A 22,413-nucleotide genomic window follows, 5' to 3' on the forward strand; every position below is an offset into this window, starting at 1 on the left:
TTGTCATAAATTCCTGGTAGACAGCCATTCGTTATACCATATTTTAACAAAGGCTTGTATATGTATTTAATAGCACCCCATCAAACACAAACAAATCATACAGTTTTGAAATATTGGGATTTTCCATTATGATAAATACATGATTATTATGGTGATAAATACATGATTCATGGAATAAACGTTAATAAGTTAATTAAAAAAAAAAAAAAAAAAAAAAAAAAAAAAACCCTCTAATTGCTAACAGTTCTGCACGTCATCATTTTTGTTCATGGTATTTTAATATCTGTTACAATATTACAAACATAAGTCGGCAACAACCATCCCCCTTACTAGTATTGTGTTGTGCTCAGTCAGTCTTTGGACTCCCCCCGGCCCTAGGCGAGGGAGGGGTTTTTCTCTCGTCACGTGACATCTAGCTACTCTTCCCCCAAGTCCCTTTGTTGTTGTTGCTGCTGCTGTTGGTGTCGCCTGGATCAGGTCTGATTTTTTTTTTTTTTTTTGTCATTCACCAGGATTTAGATAAGGAAGCAGGGAGAAATAATCTGGGGCTATTCCCCTCCCATCTGAACGAGGGTAGCAGAGAAAAAGGGACGATACAAAGTGGCAGTGAGAGTGTGGAATAAGGGAACGGCAAATAAATAAATAAATAAAAAGTGATACAAAAATTCCTGGAGCGTGTGGAAGCTGATGTGGAGAGGCCTGGAGGTGGTGCTGCTATTGCTGCTCATTTTTTTAGGAATAAATCCCAGTTGATATTGTTTAGCCAGGGCTGTCGGCATCATTTATTTTTTATTTTTATAAAGCCAAAAAAACTGTTAATGACTCTCTTTTTATTACATGCATTGGGTTTTGCTTAGCTTCTCTGCTCTTTTGTTTTTCCAAGCGTGTTTTATTTGCTTCATGCAGTACTACTTGTGATTTTTTTTTTGTAATCGAAGTGAACAAAGAGACTGAACGAGCGAGAACTGACAAGTGAGCTGTTTGGTATTGATGCTGTCGGCCTGTTTCAGCTCTCGATACCATCATCATCATCATCCTCATCATGATGGGAGGCTTGCACCCTGCTAGGTTGATCAGACCTTTGCCTCTTTATTACTTTTCACTTTGTTGCCTCTTAGCCAGCTCCTCATTAACTGGGATTCGGGCATCCAATCCTCAGACCAGTGAGTGCAACAACGGGAAAGGCAAAGGTACCAACTGCTCAGGTAAGTCGCTTTACTTTGCGTGTGCATCCTCTCTCAAGTGCGTGTGTTGGTATTTTTTTGCACAGTGTTAATGTGTTATTTGTGAATGTGCTACATAAATAATTTCAGAAATAGTTGTAATACATGCACATATTCTTCATTGTCGAGATGTGAACGTACAGGCACATAGACGGCTGCAGACAAAGAACATGACCTAAATGTGCGCTGAATTTATTCATATATATATATATATATATATATATATATATATATATATATATATATATATATATATATATATATATTACATTTTGATATTTATTGAAACTACTAGTACGGATCCAGAGGAGCACTGTGAAATACCAGGATAATTGAACCACACCCCACCAGTACCGGCCCCTCTGTCTCTAGGTTTTCCTCTAAATATATTAAAACCTGTCTAATCCGGCATCTGTTGGGACCAGAAAATTGTACCGGATTATACATTGTGCTAGATTATAGAGGTACTGTCAAATCAAATACTCTACCGCCCCCACCCTCCAGAATAAATAAATAAATAGGTATCTTGACAAACTGTTTGCATTTTGAAAAACTCTGCTACAGTAGATAGTTTACTGTCCAGGTATATCCAGTCATTAATGGATTGCATTCATTTATATTTTACTTTTTCCATGCAGCATACTTAATTATACATTTATAAAAAGAAAACCAGATAACTCTGCGCCAGACTCCACATCAGATTTCTATTGAGTTTAAGCAGAACCAAATGTACAAGTCATGCCGGATAAGGTTCAAGTTATTTTATATAAACCACTAAAAACACATGGCTTCATATGGTTGTAAACAGGGCTGATTAATCAATATACAGTGCTTTAATGTTCGTTTCCAGTGTCAAGAGAAAAATACCAGGATTGTATTGTAGGACTTCCATTGCACGCAACAATCAGTTCCTGACTGTGTAGTAAAAAGAGACTGCTTCTGTGATGTTTAAAGAATTGATACATTGCAAGGCCTTTTTCAATTGTGTCGATCTTTGAAATGTCATATTTTGTGTTTATTGCTTCAAAGACACATTTTAGTAGTCGGGTTACTTGACAACAGGACTGTCTTCCACATGAGATATTTTGTTATTTATGTTTTATTGAAATACTATATTTCTGTTTTTCATAATAACAATAAAAAATAAGACCAATTGTTTTGAAAAGCCACTTTTTGATATGGAAATTGACAAAATAATTGGGCAGCTGGGTGGTTAGCACAATAAAAAAAAAAAAAAAAAAAAAAATTAGAAGCGTTCATTTTTTAGGAAAATAAAATGTAAGCCTAATATTTTAGGGACCCCAACAGCTGTTTTTGATTCTGACCCAGGAATTTCACATCAGGATGAGTAAGTTTACATAAGGACTAGCAAGTTTCAAAAGTCCTTTATGATTACTACAATTTTGTTAGTTTATGACTCTGATAAAGGTGCACATATTTTGTATCTTTAAACTCAGTGGACTTGAATTTAAAATCTTTTCAACAGTGGAACTAAAGCTATTAGATTTACAGGTCCAAATATTGTGAAATACAAATGATATTTACTACATACAGTGACATTACCTCCGATTGCAGAAGGATTGTAGGTAACAAATTGTTGAAGGGACACGTTATGTTACCCATTTCTAAAATCTTTGTTTTTATGCAGATTCAAAAAAATGTATATTTTTGCCAGGGTATCTCATTCATTGGTGGTGTACTGGGCATATGAAATTGGGATGGATGCTAGACTAAGGTCTGCATAATTAAGTGGAAGAGTTAAAGTGGCCTGTTGCTCAGGTTAGAGCATATAAAACTGCTCAGACAGTGCTCTCCATTTTTTTCCCCCACTGAGGGTCCAGGACTTTCAGTCTGGTTACCAGATTTCCGGAGTGAAAAACAGGATTTTTTTTTTCAATTCATTGATGCCGTAGCAACTCTGAAGCAACTGTATATAATAACACACTCATAATTTGAAAGTTAAACATCAGGTGTCTGCATTGCAGATCATAATAATTATTTGTATTCTTTCTATTGTCATCTGACACAAAACGTGTTAAATAACTCCGCTATTAACATTAAACCTGCGATAATGGCTCTGTTAATCAAAACACAATAGGGGCTCACGTGGCTGGTGCTCTACCAAGTTAACATTTTAAAAAACGTGGTCCAGGAGATTAAATACAGGGCTCCAGACATTGGCTTACAGGCCAAATCCAGTTGTTGAGAGCCACTTTGAGGAGTAGGTTGGTTGCTACCTTATTTAACTGCTTTCTACTGCAATCAAATAAGCTGCATTACATTTCATTTTTAATTCCCTGTATGTTTTATTGTTTTTGTTTTTCCTCAGCAGTTACTTCAGTAGCACATAGCTCTGGCTAATGGTGTCAGTGGTGTCAGTTGACCATGCTTGACTACAAAACTTACAATACATTTACTGTTTTTCATTATGGTAACGTTTGAATTTCTGTGTCTGTTTTTTTTTTTTTTTTTTTTTTAAAAGATGCAATAGATGAAAACAAAGAATGTAGTGTTAGAAAAAGCCTTTATTTAGGCACCCTACTAATTCACTAGCAAAAGACAACTGGTTTATTGGACTTCATAATGAAAACTTTTTTCAGCTTGCTACGGTAAACTTTCATTTTCTGTTTAAAAAAAAAAAAAGGAATAATAACCCTATTTAGTTTTAATTGACCGTTCCAACTCTTCATTATAATTATTTTCTTTAAAGTTTTGGGGTATTTTCTTAATGGCATGTGAGCAACACACCACCCTTTTTATTGTTGTTCATTGTTCTTATTTTACATTTCTTGAAAAAAAAAAAAATCTGTTCCTTTTAAGGTACATTTTTACGCAACAATACCCACACAAGTTTGGTCACCATCACTCCTGTTGCATGAAATTTGGGTTAGAGTCCTACATCGGGTCGGGTACCCGCGGAGCCCGCGGGTGAACCACAAAAGCGACTCAAGTTCGGGTCGGAATGTTAACATTTTTGCGGTTTGCGGTTCGGGTGCGGATAAAAAAAAAAAAAAAGGGGTTTGAATTTGAATCTCCTAAAACATTTTCTGTTCTTTCAGCGTACTCATCTGTAACCCTTTCCCAAATAACGTATTAGAAGGTAAATGCTCCAGTATTTCCAGCACTAAAGCAGGAGGCGATTATGGAGGAGTCAGCTGACTCAGCAGTGCTGTTCTCGCTTGTTTGATACGTTGCAAGATCTTTTTATCACGTCTGCTTGGTTTGGATTACCGTACTTCTTTTAGCACTTGCTGTATACATGTTAAATGGCTGAAGTAACATATATTGAAAGGCTTTGTTTAGCCACTTTCTTTAGAGACGTGGGCTCTTTTTGGTTACCATACACAGTTAGAAACATACTGAAAATAAAAACCATCATGAAAAAAAATCTATAAATATATTGGTCCAGATAAAATTGCATCTGGGCCAGTAAAAACACTAGCTCAGTGACCCGAGGGGCCAGTAGTTAAACATCTAATCGTAGAGTCCTGATTTAGAGATATTTGTGTGTGAGTGGGAGCTTTAGAGAGTCAGTAGGAGCAGGCAGAAGGTAAAGGACAAACACTTGTGGGTTCAGGATTGTTACTTCTTCAGTTACTTCTTCAGTTCTTCAGTTCTTTAGTTCTTCAGTTTTAACCCTTTGCAGTCCTATGTCGAACCAGGTCCGACATTGCAATTTTTCCTGTCAATACAGCTAGCCCCTGCACCGCAGAGATAACACAGACACAAACAAAGAAGACAGCTGCTTCCTCATCTAGCGCTCAAAGAATATCACTGACATTTACAGAGCTTTTTGAAACGTTATAGTAATATAATAATGAGCTGGATTGCATTATTGAGGAGTTTGGTGATAAAACGAGTTATCAGGAGTGGATTTATCATTATGTACGACTATGCAGAGGCATGTGAAAAATACAGCGTACAAGGGGTGGGACTTGGCCAGAGATGCAGTACTGAGTGTCCTTGCTATGCAGTGCCTTTTAAAACAGTGCCTTTTAAAACAGCGTGTGTAAAATAAACAGCACGTGTGAAAATAAATGGACCTGACGTGCCTGACAAGCGATGAATAAATAAACCGCTTAGGGTTACATTTTTTTTTAAATATCGACTTCATAGGGCAGTAATAAATGTTGCCAATTGCCAAGTTGTTAAAGGGAAAATCATCATTTTTGGGGTTCCAGGCATCTAAATCCAAAAATACAGCTGCCAAAAACTAACTGTAGTCACAGTCTTAGAATATTGTAAATAGAATATTATTTATTAAACACACTATTAAAGTTATTAAACAAGTAATCTATGTTTGTTTATTTTATTTTTTAATAATAAATTACTTTGCTGTTACCCTTTGAGCACACTGCTACAGTTTTGTACTTCTAAGAAAATGCGAATACAATGGCAAAACCGGGTCGATTTTACAATTTTACTGTTTCCGACCTTGACAAAAAATTAAGGCTGAAAACTGGGACAGTCCAACTTTTCCCAGGACGTCTAGTAATCCCAGTACAAAGTCAAAAGAACTAGTATGATTGATCCAGCCTACCAAAGGATGAGACGGCTGAGCTGTATTTCATAGTCCCACATAGCTGATCTGAGCCTCAAATATATAGAGTAAGTTTCCTTGAGGTCCTGGTACGTACGAAGGCCATCATCAAAAGTAAAAATGCCTCAGGATGACCTGTCCGGATAAACAAATGGTTGGCCCCCGGTTAAGAAATGGCAGTCGTTCAGTCCAAATTGAAAACGATTTACAAAACTTAAGGGCCAACCATGAATTTTTCAGTGCTATTCCACGTCTCCAAAGACAGAGCAAATAATAAAGCTGACAGCGGACATCCTTATTTTTAGTTTGGACCATACGAATAAAACCATGGCCAAAGCAGAAGTGTTCTAAGACTAGCCACAGATAATCCCATTCCAGATAATCGAAAGCCTTTTTGGCATCAAGAGAAAAAAACTGTCAGCCGAGTGGATTACATGAGGCAAAAGCCAAGTATTGTCCGATGCCAAGAGTCCTTTCTTAAAACCTGTTTGATCCAAATGGACTATACAGTCAGCACTCACATATCCGAACCCTATAAAATTTTGACTTCACTGACGGTTAAACGAGTATGAAGCATATCTGATTATTTCATTTTAGTCTGTGCCAACCCTTGTCCGTTTTATTTAGGGATCACAAAAAGATACGATGTAAAATACATAGCTGGTTTTGTTGGTACAGTACTATTTTCAACAGAATTAGTATTTTAATTCAGAATGATATGATTCTAAAAATATCACTTGCCAAAAGATGACTGTGGACATGTGCACTGTAGTACAGTACAAACCAGGTACATATTGTAGCAGTATGTAAAATTCCCCATTAATGACCCAACAGCAAAATTAAATCAAAATGTTGCCCATGCACAGAACAGCATAAAACATAAAAGGCAATTTAGCAAAAGATTAAAAAACACCACCAGTATCCAGTCGTTATTCAAAATTGCAGAATATAGTGTTTGATAAGGCCCTGATGTCACAGTTCACAAAAGCAACTAAAGATAACAGATTTAAAAAAAAAAGTATCTTAAATACAGTATCTTAAACAGTTGAATAATTAACTTTTACATTACTGCAGCTTGTCTCGTTCGCTTTGTTTTTGTCATGTGAAATCTGTGTAACAGCACAATAAAGACAGATGATTTGGTATGCGAAGGGGGAAAAAAAAAGTGGGCTGTGATAGATAAACAAGTATATTGTAACATTGAAGAGATGGACTTTGTATCAGAAAACTCATAAAAATCAAGATTTCAAAGGCATTGAATATCCCTTGGAGCACAGTCAAGTCGATCAGTAAGAAGTGAAAGGTATACGGCACCACCCAGAATCTGCTTAGAGCAGATCGTCCTCCCAAACTGAGCAGCCGGGTGAGAAGGGCATTAGTCAGAGAAGCCACCAAGAGGCCAATGACAACTGTGAAAGACCTACAGCGTTCCATGGCTGAGATGGGAGAAACTGTTCGTGTGTCAACAATAGCTGAGGTACTCCACAAATCTGGCCTGTATGGAAGAGTGGCAAGAAGGAAGCCATTTCTGAAAAAAAGTCCATGTAAATTCCTTGGAATTTGCAAAAAGGGCATGTGGGAGACTCTGAAAAGCAAAACGTTATGTCTGGCGCAAACCCAACACAGCACATCACCCAGGTAACACCATCCCTACTGTGAAGCAGGGTGGTGGCAGCGTCATACTATGAGGGTGCTTTTCATCGGCAGAGACTGGGAAGCTTGTCAGGGTAGAGGGCAAAATGGATAGAGCTAAATACAGACAAATCCTTGAGGAAAACCTGCTTCAGTTTGCAAAAGACTTAAGATTGGGATGGAGATTCACCTTTCAGCAGGACAATGACCGCACGCACACAGACAAAGCGACACTGGAGTGGCTTAAGAACAAGAAAATTAATGTCCTAGAGTGGCCCATTCAAAGCCCAGGCTTGAATCCGATTGAGAATCTGTGGCAGATTGCCGTCCACCAACGATCCCCATCTGACTTTACAGAGCTTGAACAATTTTGCCAAGAAGAATGAGTGAGTATTGCACGATGCAGATCTACCAACCTGGTAGAGACTTACCCCAAAAGACTCACAGCTATAATTGTTGCCAAAAGTGGGTCTACCAAGTATTGAGTCGGGGGGTGAATACTTATCTAACCAAGACATTTCAAGTTTTTTATTTTTTTTTATTTTTCATTAACAATAGAAATTCTCCTGCCTCTTCAAAGTGTTGAGTAGGTTGTGTAAATCAAAGGGAAAAAAAAAATCTAATTTAAATGCATCAAGATTTCAGGTTGTAACACAACAAACTGAAAATGTCCAAGGTGGGTGAATACTTACTATAGGCACTGTGTTTGTGTGTGTGTGTGTGTGTGTGTATATACACGGAACAAAAATATAAATGCAACATGTAAAGTGTTGGTCCCTGAAATAAATGATCCCAGAAATTTTCCATATGCACAAAAACCTTATTTCTCTCAAATTTTGTGTACAAATTTGTTTACATCCGTGTTAGTGAGCATTTCTCCTTTGCCAAGGTGATCCATCCACCTGACAGGTGTGGCATATCAAGAAGCTGATTAAACAGCATGCTTATTACACAGGTGCACCTTGTGCTGGGGACAATAAAAGGCCACTCTAAAATGTGCAGTTTTGTCACACAACACAATGCCACAGATGTCTCAAGTTTTGAGAGAGCATGCAATTGGCATGCTTACTGCAGGAATGTCCACCAGAGCTGTTGCCAGAGAATTGAATGTTCATTTCTTTACCATAAGCCGGCTCCAACTGAATTTTAGAGAATTTGGCAGTACGTCCAACCGGCCTCACAACCGCATTGACCACGTGCAACCACGCCAGCCCAGGACCTTCACATCCGGCTTCTTCACCTGTGGGATCGTCTGAGACCAGCCACTCGGACAGCTGATGAATCTGTGGGTTTGCACAACCGAAGAATTTCTGCATAAACTGCCAGAAACCGTTTCAGGGAAGCTCATCTGCGTGCTGATCGTCCTCACCAGGGTCTTGACCTGACTGCAGTTAGGCGTCGAAACCGACATCAGTGGGCAAATGCTCACCTTCGATGGCCACTGGCACGCTGGAGAAGTGTGCTATTCACGGATGAATCCTAGCTTGCACATTCAAGAGGGTCTTTGCTATTTTTTAAAAGCAGAGATATATCTTTGCAGTTTTGTGATCTATGTGAAGAGTTTTAATGGAATAATTTTATAGAGCCCAAAATGAAATGGCCATGTCCCAAATTCCTTGCAATAATACTGGAGGAAAGCCATCTAGACCAAGGGTCTTACCTTTTAAATTTCACTTGAGTAGCATATTTTCATTCATCTAACGTTATTGGGGCATCAAGCTATGTTCAGCCTCCAGTTTGGGCAAACTCAGACTATGTAAGAAATTTTTGCAGGAGTCGTGGTTGATTTGCATTTCAGATTTACCTCCTCTGGCTCTGTAAGCACAACACCTGCCTCTGTTTTGATCGAATTAATAGGGTCCAGGGAGTCATTGTGCTTTAATTTCTAGGCTAATAGTGTACCTGGCCTCTCCCTGAAGATAAGAATATTTTTGTTTGCATGCAAAGCTGTGTTAATGGGAGTAAAATTACAGAGCACTGGGGAATGGTCTGATAGAACAATTGGAATGATGTTGGTTTTCAGCACAGAATTAATGGGCCCTGGAGATACAAAAATGTAGTGAATTGTTTCTCAGGCGCCACACATCTACTATATTTAAATCATGTCTACAGTTACATAGGGCCTGGGCCCAAAAACTATTTTAACAGCGTTTAACCTGGTCAATAAATATACAAATCGACCGAGTCGTCGCCCCCAGACCCTTCACTAGTGTAATAAAAAAGTGTGTTTTAGAAAGTTCTAGAAATGCGTTCAAGTTCATCTTTGCCCTTGCCCTATAATAACCCCATATCTTATATAACTTGTTTTTGTCACGTTTATATAACTTGTTTTGGTTAGAATGTTCTAGGGAAAGGAATAGTTTATTCAGAGGGCCGAGCCTCGAGGGAGTGATCTGGCCAATTACTCTCTCGCATGCAAAAGCCTAACTTGGTAAGTTATAAAGGACGGGGTTCTCCTCTGCTCTGATGAGAGTCAGCCGTGAGGATTAGCGCGCAGTCCTGCTCGGTAATTTCTTGGAGACAGCTGCTTTCTCTTACCAGGGTCGAAGGGCTCTCCCGATCCGCTTGGAAGGGTAAGAATTAGTTCAGTTGCGTCTCATGGATTGTATTGATCTGTGATTAATATAATCTTTGTATGTAACCTTGTTGGGTTGTGTCCCGTTAGGGATATCGTTATTTGCAGTATAGCATCTGTGTATGTAACTGCGTGTGTGTGTGTGAAATAATAAAGGACCTTTTAAAATTACTCTGTGAAGTAATTGCCTTATTTACTTCCACATCAACTTCCTTTTAAATTTAAAGTAATTAAATTTCACACAACAACTAGATAACTGCAGTATATAGCTGTTCAGTAACAAAAACTTTGTTAAAATAACATTAAGGTTGCAGTTCAAAATCACAAAAGTCAGGAAATGGGACGTTAAGGTTGCACGCAACCTTAACACACCCCTATTATGCCTATGCATTGCATCAGATATGACGTCATACATGACATCAGTAGTGAGATCAGCAGTGACTAATCACTTGACAAATGCTCCACCAAGACTGCCCAGGACATTACCACAATAATAACATTTGAAGAGTTTCTGTGATGTCATCATAAACTGGGAAACCTTTAGTTTACCGACACAGAATCTGTAACTCAACAAAGTACATATTTTAGTTTTTATAATACCTGGATATTTTTTTGTTTGTTTAGTGTGTCATCTGTCTTATTATAGTCTTTATGAAAAAATCTGTCCCTATGCACATGACTTTATCATACACTACAGCAATCCAGTAATGAGACCAGCTTTGTATTTGTATGCAAAATTGTCTAACTGCAAAAACATGCTAGTTATTGTCTATGTATGAAACATATATAATACTCCATACAACATAGTGCGTATACAGTATGATGAACATGAGACATAAGTGTAGCCTATAGTATAAATATTACAACAGAGTGCAAATGTAACTTATTTAAGCATTTGAACCTGAAGGAGCGCTTTTAGAATATGGATATATATAATTTTTTATCCTGATTTTAGAAGAACTAGTTTGTGTTGCTAAGCGTATTCCATGAGTAATGCGGTTTTCTCAGAAAACTTCTGTGGTAGTTCGGGTTCGGTTCTTTCGGATTAATCCAAGTGGACCTTGTAGTCTACTTCCAGTTGCGGTGTAAATAGCAACTTCATACAGTACCGTATTTAATTTAAATATTCTTGGTAATCATGACCTGAGAACAAGTTCAAGGCCAAGGGTGAGAATCAGAGAACAAGTTCATTCGAGTCACAAGTCTGCGAAACCGGCGATTAACTGCCCCTGAAATACAAGCTAAGCTAAATGCTACTAGAAGTACAGATGTTTCATCATCAACGGTTCAGGGGAGATTGCGTGAAGCTGGCCTAACTGGAAGAATTGCTGCAATGAAACCATTGTTAAGAGTGCAGAATAAGAGGAAGAGACTTGCCTGGACCAAAAAACACAGAAACTGGACGTTTGAGGAGTGGATATATATATATATATATATATATATATATATATATATATATATATATATATATATATATATATATATATATAAATATATGTGTGTGTGTGTGTGATTACCCCTCGACAGTACATCCATGATTGGGATCCGATACAAAGACATGACGTGTTTGTATTTCTTTTAATGTATATTTTGTACAGATTTGTTTTTTCAATAAAGAGTTTAACTTTATATTCTTGTCCTTGCTTCTCTGCCCTGCTGTATACATACTGAACCCACTGTTCTCTTTCTAGCATGACGCTTTTATTCAGATCGAGTTTGCTTTTGTTTGAAATTAAAATGTTGTAGTCAGATAATTCCCCTTTATGTACTTGCTTGTGCACGTAGTTTATTATTATTATTATTATTATTATTATTATTATTTTAGTTAGTAGTAGTAGTATTAGTATTATTAATAATACTATTTGTTTCTAGTATTACTGCTAATCAGTGTCTGTAAACTATTTCTAATAAAAGGGTCTATTAAAAAACGCTTACAAATGCATCACAGAGATATTTACATCTGCTATTTTTGAATTGTCAAAGGCGCAAGATGCAATTCTTCCAGTGACATTGTGAGACTTGCAGCTCTTCCCCATTCCCCTGTATCTGAGTTCTGAGCAGGAGCTGTTGTTGTTGCTGTTTATTATTTAATTGTGCATTGATATGTTTGAGTGAGTCTTCCATCCTCAAGGGCTCAGCGTATATTGCAACTGGTCCACAGTTGTTAAAAGTATCCCAATGTATGCTTCTGTTACACACAATAAATAGTGATTTCTTGTTTCTTTTGAAAATATATTTATCCAGGGCTACAAGAGCACAACGCAAACAAAGAAGTAACTAACTAACAAGCTGAACTGACGCGCTGGGATGTCGTGATACGGGAGCACCTAACCCATCTTCCAAAAATCAATTAAAAGAAAAACTGTATTCAAAGAGAGACTTACAGTACATTTTGTTCAGATTGATTAATGAATTGCTCAGACGGAGTAATTGTCAGCTTTAACCCTTTGTAGTCCATTTATTCAGTGTTTGTCAGGTGCGTCCGGTCCAGTTTATTTTTACATGCGCTATTTATTCTACACGCACTGTTCTTTCAGAGTAAAACAGGTTTAAAAGGCATTGAATCGCAAAAGGACACTCAGTACTGTATCTCCAGCCAAGCACCACCCCTTGTTCGCTGTATTTTTCATATACCTCTTTGTAGACTTGCGTACTGATAAATCCCCTCCTGATCACTTGTTTTATCACTCCTCAATAATGCGATTCTAGACATTATTTTATTACTATAACATCTCAAAAAGCTCTGCAAATGTCTGTGATATTTGAGCGCTGGATGCGGAAGGAGCTGTCTCCTTTGTTTATGTCTGTGTTATCTCTATGGTACATGGGGCTATCAGATACACCCTTTTTTTTGGCTTCATTCGGCTCCTATCGGTCTCACTCGGCCATTGAAAGGTTTTCTCAGCTTTTTCTGAAGAAAAAAACGACTAGAGACCTGTGCTGTATGTCTTTTTGATGATATCGGACTGGAAAGGGAAAACTAATGTCGGACCTGGTCCGACATAGGACCGCAAAGAGTTAGTGTGGAAGTTAATGGTCTGAATGCTGGTGGTACGCAATTTGATTTATTTGGAAGATATACAGTACTCAAGGTAAATGTGTGCCTTGGACTCTCGTGACCTTGATGCTTATTCAACATACAGCCTAGCTTTTTTTTTTTTTTTTTCTGGTGTAATAGTGATATGAATGATGGCCCTCATTTTAAATGTTATATACATTTTTTTTTTCCCAGCAGAGTCCCTGTGTTTTACACCCCAACCTCATTATGATGTTGCCCATGGTACAGTAACTGAGCATTGTACACATAGTAATGAGGAGTGTGTGATAATGAAGGCAATTTAAAGAGAATGAATGCAGTTGGGAGACAAAGTGGAACAGGCTTTAAACAGTGTGTGTGTTTTCTGTACATGCAGTATTACTTGCACAATGTAGGTTAAGTTATCAGATTTTAGTAAATGTCCATTAATTCTGACTTTCTGCTTAAATGATGACTAAGCTACTAATTTCTGTACTAATACTAATACTAATTTCTACTGATTTTTGATATAGACGGTTACACATGGATTTGTCAGCTTGGTACGTCAATGGTAGACTCGGATCAACAAAATTTGTGAGTCCTATCACATCGCAAGCTTGTGAGTCCTATCACATCGCAAGCATTTGAGTCCTATCACATCGCAAGCTTGTGAGTCCTATCACATCGCAAGCTTGTGAGTCCTATCACATCTCAAGCAATTGAGTCCTATCACATCGCAAGCAATTGAGTCCTATCACATCTCAAGCAATTGAGTCCTATCACATCTCAAGCAATTGAGTCCTATCACATCGCAAGCAATTGAGTCCTATCACATCTCAAGCAATTGAGTCCTATCACATCTCAAGCAATTGAGTCCTATCACATCTCAAGCAATTGAGTCCTATCACATCTCAAGCAATTGAGTCCTATCACATCTCAAGCAATTGAGTCCTATCACATCTCAAGCAATTGAGTCCTATCACATCTCAAGCAATTGAGTCCTATCACATCTCAAGCAATTGAGTCCTATCACATCTCAAGCAATTGAGTCCTATCACATCTCAAGCAATTGAGTCCTATCACATCTCAAGCAATTGAGTCCTATCACATCTCAAGCAATTGAGTCCTATCACATCTCAAGCAATTGAGTCCTATCACATCTCAAGCAATTGAGTCCTATCACATCTCAAGCAATTGAGTCCTATCACATCTCAAGCAATTGAGTCCTATCACATCTCAAGCAATTGAGTCCTATCACATCTCAAGCAATTGAGTCCTATCACATCTCAAGCAATTGAGTCCTATCACATCTCAAGCAATTGAGTCCTATCACATCTCAAGCAATTGAGTCCTATCACATCTCAAGCAATTGAGTCCTATCACATCTCAAGCAATTGAGTCCTATCACATCTCAAGCAATTGAGTCCTATCACATCTCAAGCAATTGAGTCCTATCACATCTCAAGCAATTGAGTCCTATCACATCTCAAGCAATTGAGTCCTATCACATCTCAAGCAATTGAGTCCTATCACATCTCAAGCAATTGAGTCCTATCACATCTCAAGCAATTGAGTCCTATCACATCTCAAGCAATTGAGTCCTATCACATCTCAAGCAATTGAGTCCTATCACATCTCAAGCAATTGAGTCCTATCGCATCTCAAGCAATTGAGTCCTATCACATCTCAAGCAATTGAGTCCTATCACATCTCAAGCAATTGAGTCCTATCACATCTCAAGCAATTGAGTCCTATCACATCTCAAGCAATTGAGTCCTATCGCATCTCAAGCAATTGAGTCCTATCACATCTCAAGCAATTGAGTCCTATCACATCTCAAGCAATTGAGTCCTATCACATCTCAAGCAATTGAGTCCTATCACATCTCAAGCAATTGAGTCAAGCTAGTCCTATCACATTATTGAGTCCTAAGCATCTCAAGCTTGTGAGTCCTATCACATCGCAAGCTTGTGAGTCCTATCACATCTCAAGCAATTGAGTCCTATCATCTCAACAGTCCTATCGCAAGCAATTGAGTCCTATCACATCTCAAGCAATTGAGTCCTATCACATCTCAAGCAATTGAGTCCTATCACATCTCAATTGAGTCCTATCACATCGCAAGCTTGTGAGTCCTATCACATCTCAAGCAATTGAGTCCTATCACATCTCAAGCAATTGAGTCCTATCACATTCAAGCAATCCTATCACATCTCTTGTGAAGCAATTGAGTCCTATCACATCTCAAGCAATTGAGTCCTATCATCTCAAGCAATTGAGTCCTATCTCAAGCAATTGAGTCCTATCACATCTCAAGCAATTGAGTCCTATCACATCTCAAGTTATTGAAGTCCTATCCATCTCAAGCAATTGAGATATCAAGCAAACTCAAGCAGTCCTATCATCTCAGCAATTGAGTCCTATCACAGCAAGCATTGTGAGTCCTATCACATCGCAAAGCAAATAGGGCACAACTGTAAAACCAATGGGGGCCAAGGTTGCCCCATGTGTTTGTTTCACTTTATAACTTGGCTTGTGTTTTTGATGCCTATTTGATCTGCTGTTTTTTTTTTTTTTTTAATGTGCCTGAAAAACGCAAGCCAAGTTAGTATAAACAACTGGGGCAACCTTGACAAAAACCCCACCACATTGGGGCAAGCTTCTGCAAACAGACACAACTGCTGGGACAAGGTTGCCCCAGTGGTTTCTATTTTAAATGGCTTGGCACTTTTGATAAATTGCGTTTTTTTTTTTTATTTCCAATGTGTTTTTCTTTCAGATATCACTTCATTTTTGACTTAATGGATAATAACACAGACACATTATGGGAATAGCAAAATTGTTCAACCTATATTGAGGCAATGTATTGCTGTTTGATTAGGGTAAATGTAAATAGTAGCCTAGTCTGTTGACAGGGTTATGATGTGAATCTGTGTAGTGTAGCGGTTATGTAGTTGGAGTGAAAGTATGACTAGTTAGGGATCAAATCCTGCCTTTATATATGTATATTTCAGAGAAGGTTGAACTGTGTACAAAAGTGTACAAAAATGATGGTTGATAAGAAGAATATAGCAATTAAAATTAAAATAAAATTGATGTGCACAAAGAGCATAATTGATTTAAATAATGAAAAAACAAAAACATTTCAGGACGTTTCGGGCAAAAGTCATTCTTCAGCTGTGTAGAAAGAAAAGTAAACAGGGTGCTTTAAACTTGTTGATTTTCAAAAATTCTGAGGATGATGTCAGAATAGAATGTTAATTCCAAGAGGTTCCAAGTTCCAAGTTTGCTTCCAAGTTGAATTTGTACCAAAACACTGCCTGATTCCACAGATGGTGATGTCTTCAGCAGTGTGATTATTGCTGTTGAAATGTCAAGGTGTTGATTCAAATGCTTCGAAAATGTTCCACAAAACAATACGCTAAACGTCTTTTAGTTTCCCCAATGTATTGGTTGCAGTTTGTGCAAATGATTCAGTGTACTACACCTTTAGAAGTACATGTAAAGGGCTGGTGGATATGTAGTGATGATTTAGGGTCTCTGATCTCAGTTTGGGAGTTAATATATTTGCATGCTGTACATCGTGGTCTGTTGCATGGGACTGTGCCTTATTAAAGGTTCTGCAGAAGGGCCAATTTCACTGTGGACCACATTTTTTAGATCGTTTTGTGGAAATTTTGTTTTCGCCTTTGGGAATTTTTTTTTTTTTTTTTTTTTTTTTAGCCATTTCAGGATTGGTGTTGTGTGCCCATAGGATTACTTCACAGTGAGGAAGACCTGCTGAGACTGTACAAAACAATTTTTAGTCAGCTTACATAAACCACCACTCTATGGCATAACACCTGATTGTGCGATTCCCCCAAATGGGCTGTCTGAACCTGACTGTTGGACTTGCAGTTGTAGTTTTCTGAAAAATCAACAAGAATCACAGCTTCATCTTCTTTGAGACTTTCTTTTAGCTGTTTTCTCATCTTGAATTGCTTATGGATATTAAGCATGAGTGAGTACACATTACCTGCTTCCTTATTGTTGTTTTTTTATATTAATTCTTCCAAAGTTCCACAGGTAGTTTGCAGGAAAGTTATAGTGAGAGGTTTGATTTTTCTTTTCTTAGTTTCTGTCTTCTTTTTGTGTTATGCATTGTTTCCAGTTCACAGTTGTGTGTGTGAGGTCCTCATTGTTGATAGCAATTTTTAAATCATCTTCTTCCTTCATTGGTCACACTCTCTGTAAGCCTACTGCTTACGCTTTTTTGATTTTGGACAGTGTGATGCAGGGCTTGCAAAACCACTAGCCCGATGTTCCGGGACAACCAAAAAAATCTGTCAGACAACGTGTTTTTTTTTTTTGGCTGCTTGCCCGACGGGCAGTCCGATTTTTTACTCTATAACAAGATAACGTTCTGTCCTTTTAATTTATTTTAACTGTATGGTGCTTGCTTGTAACTTACAGTACCTAGCGCAGCAACAGTCTCAGCTCCAAACTGATGGTTGATAAGTAGAATATCAACCGAGTGTAAATACTATTAACAAAAAACCTCAACAAAACATGGCCTTCAGCTTGTAAAGCTCTGTGTAACCAGCACGGCAAACTTGTTGATTTTAAATTTGATTTAAAATAAGGAACAAAGATTTCAATTAACATTTACAATTGAAACAAGTTTGCTTCCATGTTGAATTTGTGTTGTTGAGTGTTTCAAAACACATCTAATGTTACTTACCACAACATCTGTCGTGATTAATTCAACTCATTTATTCCACTTATGTTTTCAAATGCTTCGAAAATGTTCCACAAAACAATACGCTAAACGTCTTTTAGTTTCCCCAATGTATTGGTTGCAGTTTGTGCAAATGATTCAGTGTACTACACCTTTAGAAGTACATGTAAAGGGCTGGTGGATATGTAGTGATGATTTAGGGTCTCTGATCTCAGTTTGGGAGTTAATATATTTGCATGCTGTACATCGTGGTCTGTTGCATGGGACTGTGCCTTATTAAAGGTTCTGCAGAAGGGCCAATTTCACTGTGGACCACATTTTTTAGATCGTTTTGTGGAAATTTTGTTTTCGCCTTTGGGAATTTTTTTTTTTTTTTTTTTTCAATGAATTTCCAGATTAGCCAGAATGTGTGGATGCAGCATGCTTCACAGTGAGGTACCTGCTGAGACTGTACAATTCAATTTTTTTCAGCTTACATAAACCACCACTCTATGGCATAACACCTGATTGTGCGATTCCCCCAAATGGGCTGTCTGAACCTGACTGTTGGACTTGCAGTTGTAGTTTTCTGAAAAATCAACAAGAATCACAGCTTCATCTTCTTTGAGACTTTCTTTTAGCTGTTTTCTCATCTTGAATTGCTTATGGATATTAAGCATGAGTGAGTACACATTACCTGCTTCCTTATTGTTGTTTTTTTATATTAATTCTTCCAAAGTTCCACAGGTAGTTTGCAGGAAAGTTATAGTGAGAGGTTTGATTTTTCTTTTCTTAGTTTCTGTCTTCTTTTTGTGTTATGCATTGTTTCCAGTTCACAGTTGTGTGTGTGAGGTCCTCATTGTTGATAGCAATTTTTAAATCATCTTCTTCCTTCATTGGTCACACTCTCTGTAAGCCTACTGCTTACGCTTTTTTGATTTTGGACAGTGTGATGTAGGGCTTGCAAAACCACTAGCCCGATGTTCCGGGACAACCAAAAAAATCTGTCAGACAACGTGTTTTTTTTTTTGGCTGCTTGCCCGACGGGTATCCGATTTTTTACTCTATAACAAGATAACGTTCTGTCCTTTTAATTTATTTTAACTGTATGGTGCTTGCTTGTAACTTTTGTTAGCGCAGCAACAGTTATTTCCAAACCTCAACCGAGTGTAGATATACTATTTACATTTAACAGAGGGTGATAAAGACTGATAAAAAAAAAAATCAAAAAATCAAAATATGTCATCGTACAGCTCTTGTAACCAGCACGGCAAAGTAATTTTTATTTAATTTTTTTTAAGGAACAAAGATTTCAATTAAATTTACAATTGAAACAAAACTGAAACTTTTTGCCTTTCTTACTATTTGTACCATTATAATATTATTAGTATAGTAGTCTGATAATAAAGAAAATCAAAGATTAAAACAGTATTAATATTATTAAGAATTTAGCTGATGCCGTTATCCAAGGTGACTTCCTAACTTACTCCAGCAGCTTATTGTTCGTTTTGGATTGTCTTTTTACTATAGCGAACATAAAGCTTTGGACCCAAACAGAGTTGCTATAGCGAGGGTGTACTGTATTTAGTATTTGACTTGTACTGTATGTTTAATATACAACACTTGCACATTTTAATAATGGTGCACATTTGTTTTTTCATTTTTGTTATTTTTCACCTCCCATAGTGTTCAACATTTAACAGAGGGTATTTAGTTTGGATCAGAATCCAGGTATCATCCCTTACTTCTGCTACTTGTGATCAATTGTCTGGTTTTAATATACTATTGGTACCGGCTACCCGCCTATGTGGATACTTGCAGTATACAACTTTGTGTATTCGTTTTGTAAATAATGCAACATAGTTCTCAAATATTGGACATTTCTTAGATCTCTTCTCTTTTGCATACCTGCATTGTCTCTTGCTAGATATGTACCACCAGATTCTGACAAATACTTTTAGAAAACCAGGAGCAACTTCTGCTCTGGATCAAAAAGTTATAACGCTCTGCGGCTGCCCGCCAATGTGGATAATGATCGAAAAACTAGTAGAAACTAACAACAGGTCTGGTAAAAACAAATGGAAGTCTGGAAGAAGTATGGAATTTTGATGCTGAAAAAGTGTACGAACCCTGAGATACTGTACCTATATTGATTGCAGAGTACTTTGTACAAATCACAGTCCATAGGTCAATTATGGGCAACTTGACACTTTTTTGGACAACCAAATGTCGACAATGGACTGCCCGAAGGGCAAGTACCATTACCAAAATTTTGCCAATCCTGTGATCTCTCTTGCCAGGCATCACTCGACTTAATGTCATTATGAAAAATAAATGAAAATCTTAAGTTTCTCCCTAACAGATTTATTCACTTTCATTTGTGAAGTTTTAAGGCTGGTAATAGCCCTGTGGTCTTTCTGCAGTTGCTGGGCTGCATATTTATTTAATTTGTATTTCTTAAGAATACTATGCTTAAATGTCAGGTATTTATTGGGCATGTTCTTCACCTGAGCTTTCAACACATTATGACAAAGAGGCACATTCACATTTGGACTCACTTGGTATTCTTTCAGCATTTTCTCAGTAACCCTCCCTAGAGAATCTATTATTCTGATAACCTCTTTTCTGTTTGTTTTTCCAGCTTTCTTATCTTTTCATCAATAACTTTGCTTTTTATGTGGCCTTCATGGTCTTTCTTCTTTGGAAGTATTCTCTTCTATCTGTCTTCCCAAGACTTTTTTTAGAAGTACACAGTGATTCATGTGTTTGGACCTGGCCTGCTCCAGATACATAGGGCCTTTCTGCACACTTATTACCCAGATTTACGGGATATGGCGGTGTTGATTGTGGGATGACAGGTGAAGTGGCAGTAGTTAGTTCTTTTAGTTCTCTGTCTGTCTTCTGTTTTTTATGAAAAACCTTTTCCCAATTCTTTCTTCTACCTCTCTGTACCCTATCTGACACTTCACTTATTGGTATGTATTTCTTTTTTTTACTTCTTTCCTTTTCCTTTGCTAGGTACTTATTTTGTCTCAAGCTATTTTTTCTACTTTCCCTGTATCTTCTACACTTCTCTGCATTGCTTATCTTAGCTTTCCCTTTCCCTTTGTCATGTTTGTAAAAATTATAACGACAGCTTTTATATACACAAATACACAGCTCAGCCTTGCTATATACAAAGACATCTCATTAACATCTTATCAGCTCTGAGAGAAAATCCAGGTCTGGAAGAGACTATGAAACTGAATGTAACCCTATGTATATCTGGTGTTATCAATGTGCGACTCCCTACCCCAAAAACATATTTGTGTCGGTTTTGAGAAACTCTTTAAGGTGTCCGTTATGAGTTCACTTCCTTGTCCATTTTCAACAAACAGGGCAGACATTGTTTAAATCATGTTGTGGTATAAATAACAAGATAAGTATTTGAGGGTCACCACAAGATTTCCTTAAATAAAATATGAAAATAAAGCCTTCAGAATGTCAACAGGAAAACAATATATTGGCATTTTTATTTGAAAATAAGAAATGTATAAAGCAGATGTTATTTAAAAAATACCACTTTAAGACTTAAAAGACTAGAGTACTTAAACCTTATATTAGTGATTTACTAATTAATGTATTATGCTCTGCCATGTGGTTGGCATATCAACATTTGCAGTGGGAGTTAAATCCTGGCTGTGGTTGACTCTACTGAGACTTTAGTTTAAATGCACTGCAGCAGAATGGTTGCATTCAGATTTCATGGTTAGTTAAAAATATGTAATAACCATCAGAGGTTGCTGTTCAGATCTGTAAGTCTAAAAAATCTATGAGTCTAAAAGAAAATGTGATTGATGTTGCTGGTGATAATTTCAGAGTTATGTCTGTTGATCAGTTCTGTCTCTCAATTCGAAAAGAGATCACTGAATTATCACAAACAGCTGTTGAAATGCGTGTTCATTTTGCCTCAACATATCTGTGAAACAGGGTTTTCTTTGCTTATTTACATTAAGAACAAGTACAGAAATCGCTTGAATGTAGAGACAGATCTGAGGTTGAAACTCTCCAAAATCAAACCAAGATAGCACAAACTGCACTAGTGAGCACTCACTGAGGTAAATAAAAGACTTATTAGGTGTTCTTTTATATTCAAGTTTGTTAAATAGCAGTACTGTGCTATGTTGCTTTCTGTCTTCAGAAAATATGTTATTGTATGTTGATAGAATATAATTATCTTCTAAAGCAGGGCTTTTCAAACCTGGTCCTGGGGAACCTGTGTCTTTTGGTTTTCATTCCATCTGAGCTCTCAATTACTTAACTACATGTAAACCCTTAATTGAACTAATAATTTGCAAATACCTTTTTAAATGTTTTAGCTCTTAAGAAGTTACAGATTTAAAGTTAGAAAATATTATAGTTAACTTGAAATCTGTTTAAGAGCTGAAAACAATTAAAAAGTCAAAGCAAATTTTTAGTTCAACTGAGTGTTCAGTTAAGTAGAGAGATCAGTTGGGATGAAACCCAGAAGACACGGGTGGTCCCGAGGACCGGGTTCAGTAAGCCCTGTTCCAGAGTGTTAAGGGCAATGTGTCTCTGTGGCAAAGTGTTAAACAGTATGCATGTGTAGGAATGCAGCAGTGATCAATGAACAGACAGGCAGCTATAGTCCAGGTGCAATGATATTTTATTTGTAGGAATCCAAACTCTGATGACAGACGGCAGTAAACAATAACAATGAGAACAGGCAAT

At 37.3% G+C, this 22,413-nt stretch overlaps 1 protein-coding gene across 1 annotated transcript in view; it reads left to right on the forward strand.

Moving 5' to 3' along the window:
• The first annotated feature begins 417 nt into the window (after positions 1-417).
• The window catches only part of LOC121313122 (tomoregulin-1-like), a 115,101-nt gene continuing 93,105 nt past the window's right edge, over positions 418-22,413 (forward strand). Inside the window, exon 1 of the mRNA XM_041245307.1 lies at positions 418-1,205. Within this exon, the coding sequence (XP_041101241.1) occupies positions 1,043-1,205 (163 nt within the window). The 5' untranslated portion in view covers positions 418-1,042. The remainder of the gene's footprint in view (positions 1,206-22,413) is intronic.

Source organism: Polyodon spathula, chromosome 3 (assembly GCF_017654505.1).
Source record: "Polyodon spathula isolate WHYD16114869_AA chromosome 3, ASM1765450v1, whole genome shotgun sequence".
In the NCBI taxonomy this organism is placed as follows: Eukaryota; Metazoa; Chordata; class Actinopteri; order Acipenseriformes; family Polyodontidae; genus Polyodon; species Polyodon spathula.